The 9750-nt window shown below is 33.5% G+C and overlaps 1 protein-coding gene across 2 annotated transcripts in view; it reads right to left on the reverse strand.

The window, feature by feature from the left end:
• Positions 1-2987: 2987 nt before the first annotated feature.
• FOXN2 (forkhead box N2) overlaps positions 2988-9750 on the reverse strand; it is a 59951-nt gene continuing 53188 nt past the window's right edge. For both annotated transcript variants that reach the window (XM_006778620.2, XM_015557928.1), the window contains 2 exons: positions 8533-8601; positions 2988-5481 (listed from right to left, as the gene is read on the reverse strand). In XM_006778620.2, the coding sequence (XP_006778683.1) occupies positions 4958-5481; positions 8533-8601 (593 nt within the window). In that variant the 3' untranslated portion in view covers positions 2988-4957. The remainder of the gene's footprint in view (positions 5482-8532; positions 8602-9750) is intronic.

Raw genomic sequence — 9750 nt, forward strand, 5'->3', positions numbered from 1 at the left:
TACATCTAAATTTCAGTGTTTATGTTTATTGTTCCTCAAGGGGAGAATCGAATGGAAAGCAGTGGTTTTTATGCCATTGAATACTCATTATTAAGAGACATCTTTCTCATAGAAGATGGTGATTGGAATGATAGTTATGAAAAAACAAACCTAAGTTAAGCCATCTTAAATCTGTAAGTCCTCTCCCTTTCCTCTATTTGCCCACTTTCTACCTCTGTGTAGGGTTTTTTTTTTTTTCCTCACTGTGCACCATCTCACATACTAGATACATTTATTTATTTTTTTTATTGGTTATTGTTTTTCTCATTCCACTAGAAGTATGTTTCATGAAAGCAGGGATTTGGGCTGTTCTTTTCACTGTTCCATCCCCTGTGTCTAGAAGATTACCTGGAAGACCATGGTAGATGGATAAAAACCATTTATGAAGTTAGTTAATAAACTTACAAAAATTAAATTTTTAGAAAATGCAATGAAAAACAAGATGAAATAGATATGACTAGGTTTTTTTTATAATTAATGCTAAATTGTGTTTAAATTTTAGCTCACATCTCTCAAAGATAAAGCAGTGTAGCTAATCAAAAGTTTTAAAATGCAAGCACATATCTGGTGATATGTAAGGTATATTTAGGGAGGCAATAATAAAAAAATAAATAAAAAAAATAAAAGGTAAAAAAATAAAAAAAATAAATAAATCTGATTTCATTCCTACCAAAAAATAAAAAATAAAAAAATAAAATAAAATAAAATATCTCATGTATATGTGAATTAGAAGTTCAACTTTAGGAAGAGAATAACTTAACACTACTTTAGCTGTCAATGATTAAGATGACATGTAAAAACCAAGAAAAACAACACTTAAAAAAAAAAACCAGACTTGCAAATTTTCAAAATGAAACTTTATTTTCCATCTGTATATTCCAACTTTGTCACACTAAAATGGAAAGTGTGTGTTTGTATAGGAGTATGAGTCACATACATCTATACTACCCACACCCAAAAACAGAGAAAACACAAAAATGTTATAAAACAAGGTTTATTCTGCAATAGTTTGTCATAATGAATTGCATTTCTTTGATAAAAATAAACTTTATAAACATTTTAATAATCAGAGATTAGATACAAAAACTAAACATCTGTTAAGTTGTTTTAATATGAGCAAAGATTGGCAACTGAGAAGGGGTTCACTTGGGCTGGTCATCTACTGGCAGTTAAAACTCAAACTCAGGGCAATTTTTATGCTACATTAGAAAAGGGGATAAGGAAACAGTATGATTCAAATTTCTTGAATCAAACAGCACTCTTACACTTTAATTAAAAATAAATACTAGTTACAATGAATTGGCAATTATACATTTTTATACACTATATGATGGCAACGTAATACTTTAAAATTAAGCACTTTAATGAGAAATGTACAACACTTTAAAAATAAGTTTTGACAATGGCACTGGCAGTTAGATGCAAAAAAAATTGCTTTAAGAAAAAAAATGGCAGGTATAACATTAATATACTTTGTTTTTCAATAAATATTTTGACCACATCATTAAAATATTGAAGTAAACTTTAAACATTTCAAACAAAAATTATAAAATATATGTAAACCAGAAAGCCTCAAAGTTCTTATTTAAATGCTATGGTCTTCACAAGTTTTTTAAGTTACTATAGTATTTAAGACGATAGTCTTTACAGATTTGTGAAGTATTCACATCTGTTGCTTAAATTGCTGGGAAAGGCTGGAGAAGGCCTCCTGGTCTACCAAGACACACACATTTCCTCTTTAACTCTTTCTCTATCTTTGAATTCATGCTAACATTATGTTTAACTGACCATCTAGTATGAACCTTTTTACTTAATGTCTCAGAAAGTAGCAAAAGAAAAAAAAATATATATCCTAAACTTTAGTATATACAAAGAAACCTAAGTTAAGAGAAGTCATGCTGGCTATAAGGAAAGCAGGAAAGGCTCAGAGGTGGAAAAAAGGAGGTGATCCACCGATAATTAGCTTTTCCATGAATACGAGTAATGTTTCCTTTTTCTGAATTTGAAGATAAAATATTAACTAAAATTTAGTAATATATTGCACAAATAAATTTGAAAAACACATAGTATTCAAAAAACACTGATTATATTTGGGATGTGAAAGATGAAGATTGTGTTGAGGCAAAATCTTTACTAGGGATCTACTTATAAACTGGAATTGGTTCTAACAATTTATATTGGTGTAAGGCAAATTATAAGTTAGCTTAAATCTGTTTTAAACTATGTTGAAAATTATTTACTTCTCCAGGATTGTTGCTTTTATTACAGTAAGAGTTGTTGATGATATATTATTTATAAATACAATTTCCAGTTCATAGAAATTCAAGTGGTTTTCCTTAACTGAGTGGTTATTAGCCACGTTTTTATTTCAATACACCTGAGAAATGGGATCATAATGTCTATGGAAGTAATAACAGGGGACAATAATTATAAAGGTTCTTGCCTTTGAAAATAACTATGTTGGTAAATGGAAAGTAGGCACTGAATTCTATACAAGAATTAAGTGTAAAATATTGTGTAACTTTTCTGTTAGTTTTTAGTGCAAAATTGTTTATTGCCCTTGCTAGTGATAAATATAACTTCAATTTTTAAATTTCTGGGAATACATGAAAAGAGAGAGAAAATCAAGCTAAATAATTATTATTTCTCATATTAAGACAAAATAATTATGAAGAACTCTATTAGAACTGAGAATGACTCTCCCCCTCCTTATCTTCATCTGCCTTTACTTAGAATAATTATCTTACTAATGGACAGGAACCAGAGAGAACCTTTTTGGTACAGAATTTTAGCAGAGCCAGGCTGGTGTGGTTCAGTGGTTTAACACTGACCCATGAAGTAAGTCACTGGTACGAGTCCAGTCAGGGCACATGCCTGGGTTGCGGGCTGGAACCCCAGTATGGGGTGTGCAGAAGGCAGCCAATTGATGTTTCTCTCTCATAGATGTTTCTATCTCTCTATCCCTTAACCTTACTCTCTCTCTAAAAATCAATAAAAACATATTTAAAAAAAAATAATTTCAGTAGAACAAAATGAACTGGAATCAGGTCATTGAAACACTGTTACTAAAGTCTATTGAGAGGGCCATGGCAAATGGTTTAGAAATATTGTTACTAAAATGATGTTTTATAATCTGTACTATTTTATACTGTGGTAAAGCAATTTTTGGTGTTAATATTCACTGTCTACAGTAAAAAGTGTCAACTTGAGTTAGCCACTTTCTGTAGTAGATGTGACATATATGAAGAAAAATCCAAATACCTTATCCTGCATACTTAAGGACTATTTTTCATTATTAGCAAATTTAAAAATTACTAAATTTCAACAGCACCGATTCTATTAATGTAGCTATCCAGGTTCAATTACAATGAACATAGAAACAGAACAGATGACAGTTTTGCCCTAATAAAATTTAGAAGTTAAAATATTTATCTCTTAAAAAAAATCCAAAAAACGCTTTGTAGTCATAGAAATAGCTGAAAGTAACAAATCAAAAGCATAAACCTGTGTGTGTGTATAAATGTATATACATATATATACATGAAATTATTAGAAAATGAAAACAAGATCACTATGAAACAAGATGTTGGAAAGTTGCTTCTGTCATTCTAAAAAGATATATATAATGAATAAGTTTACCTTTATTACCATCCCTTATACCTTCTGAATAATATAGTCAAACTATACAAATGATATGAAAAAAATGTCTCATATAAGCAGATTTGTTCAAATATTTAAAATGCCTTAGTCAATGCACATTTGGAACTGTAATATAAAATCTTTAGGCATGGATTAATGGCACATAATAGGTATTATACAGCCTTCTCAAAAGGGTATAATGTGCAAGATTTAATTTTATATAAATTTTGAGATCCATGAAGGTATTTTGTCTCTGTAGTTTTGTTACATCCTTTTTAATTGGGTGTACATACACGTTTAAGTCATACAAAGCTTGAGCGGATTTTCTCTCCTAAATGATCTACCTTTATTTATAATGATGTAATATTCAAAATATTTGCACTAGAATACACTCCATTCGTACTACAAGATTTCCAGAATGCACTACATTTAACAAGCAAACAAAAAGATTCTCTTATTGCAAGGGTGTTAATCCATAACACATTCTATGGCCATATCCTCTCATTGGATAGTTTCTACTCAACAAAGATAGCTAGTGGCTAATATTTAAACAATGGTTGCAATGCACTCTGGAAAAGAATAATTCAGTAAATGCTAAAGTTTTTGGAAAGTAAAAAAAATTTAAAAGATATTATAGGAATTGGAGTGCTTTTAAATGAAATTACATTACTAAATGGCCTTTTCTACATCTTATAAATCCTTGCTTTACTCTCTACCTATGTAACCAAAAGGAATATTCTAGGCATCTAGGGTCTTTTCTAATTTATATTCAACTTTGTCATGCTTCAACAACAAAAATTAAAAACAAAAATTAAGATAAAATTAAAAATCCAAATATTATCCTACTGGATTACATGTGTCAAGAGAGGAGTATGTGAGAGACTGAGCAAAATTTTTAGCTACATCAGCAGTTGATTACAGACTGAAAAAGAAAACGGAGTTGCCAATTATTACATTTTGGCACAAAAAGAGAATAAAAGATTTCTCCTACAAGTTTCAGATAGAAGCTATGGATTTTCTTATATAAACATTTCAAAAATCTTAGAAACACATCACAAAAATTATGCTTTTAGGACTTCAAATCATATTTATGGTTGGGCATGATCCTAATAGCAATTATTTAATGAAAATTAACAAACAAAAATGCTTTGAAATAAACAATTATTCCCTCCCCTCCCCCAAAACAAAAATAAGTCCATATGGCTTTGATATCCCTTGTAAAGAATTAAGTAGAACAGTATTGCCACACTTTAAAATAATTTCACACTAACAGGTATTTCTATTTTTTCCGCTGCTTTTGATTTTGTGTCTTTGCAGTACTTATTAGGGAACCCAGACATGTACGAATTCCAGCAAGGTGGAGTAGAGACCCAGCTGCCTCTTTGAGCTCCTCATCAATTTCCTGACATGACATTTTTCGCATCTTTTTGCCTGGCTGCCCCTTTGCAGAGTTATCTGCACAAGGCTGTGACACATAGCCACTGTCTCCAAGAGGATCATCTTCGTAATCAACATCTGTATCTTCTTCACTGGGAAATCCTTCACTGCCATCACTTCCCACATGACTACTCTTTGGGATAAATTCATATACTTCATCCACAGAAGACAGAGAAGACACGCTAGACCTGGATGCGCAACGCTGTGCTGCCATGCTATTTGCACTGTAATTGTGGTCTTCTTTTGGATCAATGCTGGTGGCTAAAGAATCACTCTCTTGTAATCGCATAGCACTGCGATGATTAAATGCACTGCCATAACTCCTTTTTTTCTGCATTGCTGTTTTAAGAGAAAGAGGCTTTTCACCTGTGGAAAATAAAACTTTCAATAGGTCAAATGCATTTGATTGCAAAAACAAGCCATTTAAAACAACTATATCATTCCTGAATAGTAAGGGCTGTAAAGTTGGAATGTTTTGTAGGTTCTTTAAAAAAACACACACAAAAAAACACACGTCTGCTGGCAAGGCTCAGTGGTTGAGCATTGACCTATGAACTAGGAGGTCACAGTTCGATTCCCAGTCAGGGCACATGCCCAGGTAGGTTGTGGGCTTGATCCCCAGTGTGGGGGCGTGCAAGAGGCAGCCAATCAATGATTCTCTCTCATCACTAATGTTTCTCTCTCTCTCTCCCTTCCTCTCTAAAAATCAATAAAAATATATCTTAAAAAAACCAGACCAACCATATTATTCTGTGGGTATTAATCTGAAACATTTTAACACCACTTAATGATATTTGACCTTTCCATGGAAAATGGAATTATTTTGAACTGCTTGCACAGAATGCCTCAATATGTATGTCACCACTACATTAACTGTACCATTACAATGGTTTGCTAACCATCTCCTGGTTGGTATTTGTAGGTTGTTCCCAATTATTCATTACTACAAATAACATTGCAATGAAAATTCTTCTAGATGCCTTTTCTCACACATATGCAAATATTTTTTAGGAGAAATACCAAGATATGGAATTATTAAGTAAAAGGATATGCACATTTAAAGTGGCAATTGTTATTTCCAAATTGCCCTCCAAAATGGCTGGACCAATTTTTATCCTACAGTCTATGACAATACACTGTTCCCATACTTAACATTTAACACTATAAATCATTTAAATTTTTCATAATTACATGGGCAAAAAAAGCATCTCAATATTGTTTCATATTGCATTTCCTTGATTTCTAGAGAAGTTGCATATCTTTTCAATTGAGTGTTGTCAATGTGTATTTCTTTGAGACCCATCTATTAATATATTTTGCTTGCTTTTTTGTTGAACTGTTTTCTTACTTCTATTTTAAAATATATTTTTATTGATTTCAGAGAGGAAGGTAGAGGGGGAGAGAGACAGAAACATCAACGATGAGAGAGAATCATTGATCGGCTGCCTCCTGCATGACCCCCACTGGGGATCAAGCCCACAAACCAGGCACATGCCCTTGACCGGAATCGAACCCAGGACCCTTCAGTCCCCAGGCCAACGCTCTATCTACTGCAGTGGTTCTCAACCTTCTGGCCCTTTAAATACAGTTCCTCATGTTGTGACCCAACCATAAAACTATTTTCGTTGCTACTTCTTAACTGTAATATTGCTACTGTAATATGAATCGTAATGTAAATATCTGATATGCAGGATGGTCTTCGGCGACTCCTATGAAAGGGTCGTTCAACCGCCAAAGGGGTCGCGACCCACAGGTTGAGAACCGCTGATCTACTGAGTCAAACCAGCTAGGGCTGTTTTCTTATTTCCTATTTGTAGAACCTTTTTAAATACATATACTCAATATGAATCCTTTCTTTTATATAGTATAAAAAAATGTCCTCCCAGTATTTTGCTTGTGTTGCTTTTCTTAAAGACTTGTTTTGTCAGAACTCTAAATATTTGATGTCTAATATAATTTGCCCATTTTTTTCTTTCACGCATTTTGTACTTTTATCTTTTTTTTAGTTTATTTTTTATTGTTGACTAGAGGACCGATGCACGAAATTTGTGCACTCGGGGTGGGGGGTGGGGTGGTCTCTCAGCCCAGCCTGCGCCCGCCCTCTTGCGGTCCGGGAGCCCACAGGGGATGTCCAACTGATGGCTTCGACCCATTTCCCTAAGCCGTCAGCCAGACATCCTTAGTGCTGCCGCGGAGGCAGGAGAGGCTCCTACCACCACCACTGCACTCGCCAACCGTAAGCCCCTGAGCGGTGCTCCCCCTGTGGGAGCACACTGACCAGGTGCGTCTGCTCCCTGGTGGTCAGTGACCATCAGAGCGACCAGTCTTTCCGCCATTTGGTCGATTTGCATATTACCCTTTTATTATATAGGATAGTATTACAGATGTCCCCTATTTTCCTCGCACTTCCCCACTCCACCAGCTCCTGCCCCACCCCAGGTCTTCACCACACTATTGTCTGTGTCCATGGGCTATGCATATAAGTTCTTGGTTTAATTTCTTCTCATAATCCTCACTCTTCTCCCCTCTGAGATCTGTCAGTCTGTTCCATGCATCTATGCCTCTGGACCTGTTTTGTTCGTCAATTTGTTTTGTTCGATAGTGTCCACATATAAGTGAGATCCTGTGATATCTGTCTTTCTCTGACTGGTTTATTTCACTTAGCATAATGGTCTCTGGGTCCATCATGCTGTTGCAAAGGGTAAGAGATACTTCTTTTTTATAGCTGCATAGTATTACACTGTGTAGATGTACCACAGCTTTTTTATCCACTCATGTACTGATGGGTACTTGGGCTATTTCCAGATCTTAGCTATTGTGATAATGCTGCTATGAACATAGGGGTGAATACATTTTTTCTGATTGGTGTTTCAGAATTCTTAGGCTATATTCCCAGAAATGGAACTGCTGGGTCAAACAACAGTTCCATTTTTAATTTTTTGGGAAAACTACACACTGTTTTCAATAGTGGCTGCACCAGTCTACATTCCCACCAGCAGGGTACTATGATTCCCTCTTCTCCACATCCTCACCAGCACTTGTTGTTTGTTGATTTATTAATGGTAGCCATATTTACAGAAGGCTTTTCCTATTCCAAGGTTATAATTATACTTTCCTATATTTTCTTAAGTATAGCTTTCATTTTTACTTTTAAATCTTCAAGCTTAATTTCTAAATACACTATTTCTTCATTTCTTGGTCAATGTAACATGATCTATCATAGCATTAATCTCAATCTTCTAATTGCTCACTAAAGAAATGGAAATATAGTAAAACAAAAATTAAATTATTTGAATAAAAATACAACTTAGCTGGAAAGCATAATTTGCTGTAACATTTAAATACCTTGCATTCTAAATTATAATGAAAAAGGCACTCACAAAAATGTATTTTAAAAAGAAAAGCATGATTACTTACATTCTAGAATTCCTTGTTCTATAGAAGTATTTAAGAGCATCATTGCAGTGGCAGCATCAATATCAGATTCTGAAAAAGGAAAACTAACAATTTTAATGTTTTTTATTATAGGCATTTGCATGCACCAAAAGGTAACCAACATTAAGATTTTGGTGTATATTCTAATTTAAAAAAAGACTAGTGATGGAAGGAGACTTGACTTGGGGTAGTGAACACACAATACAATTATGTAGATGATGCATTATAGATTTGTGCACCTGAAACCTATGTCATTTTATTAATCAATGTCATCCCAATAAATTCAATAAAATTTTTTAAAAAAGAAAAAAATTTAAACAAAATGAGGTACATATTTTGCCATCTGCTTTTGTTCACTTAAAATTATGAACAGTTTTGTGATTAGTATTGTATATAGGAGGACTGACAGGTATAGAGATAATAAAAGTTTTATCCTTTAATTATTTACAATGAAAACAAAACCCTGAACTCCAGTTCAATAAGGTTTGTCTTTAAACAGACTAAATTACGTAGAAATGTACATTAAGGCATTATTACGTTTTAACATTTAAAAAAATTCTTATTTATGCATATCTGCAGTTATAAAGTAATGCATTAATCACAGGCCAACGGAAATAAAAATAAATGTAATTGGGCAATCTGGATCATATGAATCTACAAATGCTAAAGGAATAATTATTGCTGGCACAAAAAAATATTAGTACTTATGTCTTTAGTCATAATTATATATAAGCCTATATGTACGATAGGTTTATGTAATACTCAAGAGGTCAAACATAATTATGAATATTCCATAAGAAAAATGGGCTGGTAAAACCAGCAGGTTCTACTCCAGATAAGGCTGGAATAAGATTTTGCTCTCACATCTATTTTTCTACTGAAGGTCCTCTCCATCTTAGTGATCTATTAATCTGAATAACTGTAACTCAATAAAAATGAAATGGTATAACCTAAAATGTCAAGGAAAAGTTAGAAAATATTTAAACTTTTTAGATTATAAAGGATACGTTTAAAATAAGACTCGGGAGATTTGAACCGAAGATGGCGGCATAGGTTAACGCCGGAGATTGCTGCCTTGAACAACCAATTCAAATTAAGCCTGAAACAGGGAACGGACAACATCCAGAACCACAGGAGGGCTGGCTGAGTGGAAATTCTACAACTAGGAGTAAAGAGAATATCATATCCAGACTCAGAGGA

The sequence above is a fragment of the Myotis davidii genome, unplaced genomic scaffold, assembly GCF_000327345.1.
Source record: "Myotis davidii unplaced genomic scaffold, ASM32734v1 scaffold6, whole genome shotgun sequence".
In the NCBI taxonomy this organism is placed as follows: domain Eukaryota; kingdom Metazoa; phylum Chordata; class Mammalia; order Chiroptera; family Vespertilionidae; genus Myotis; species Myotis davidii.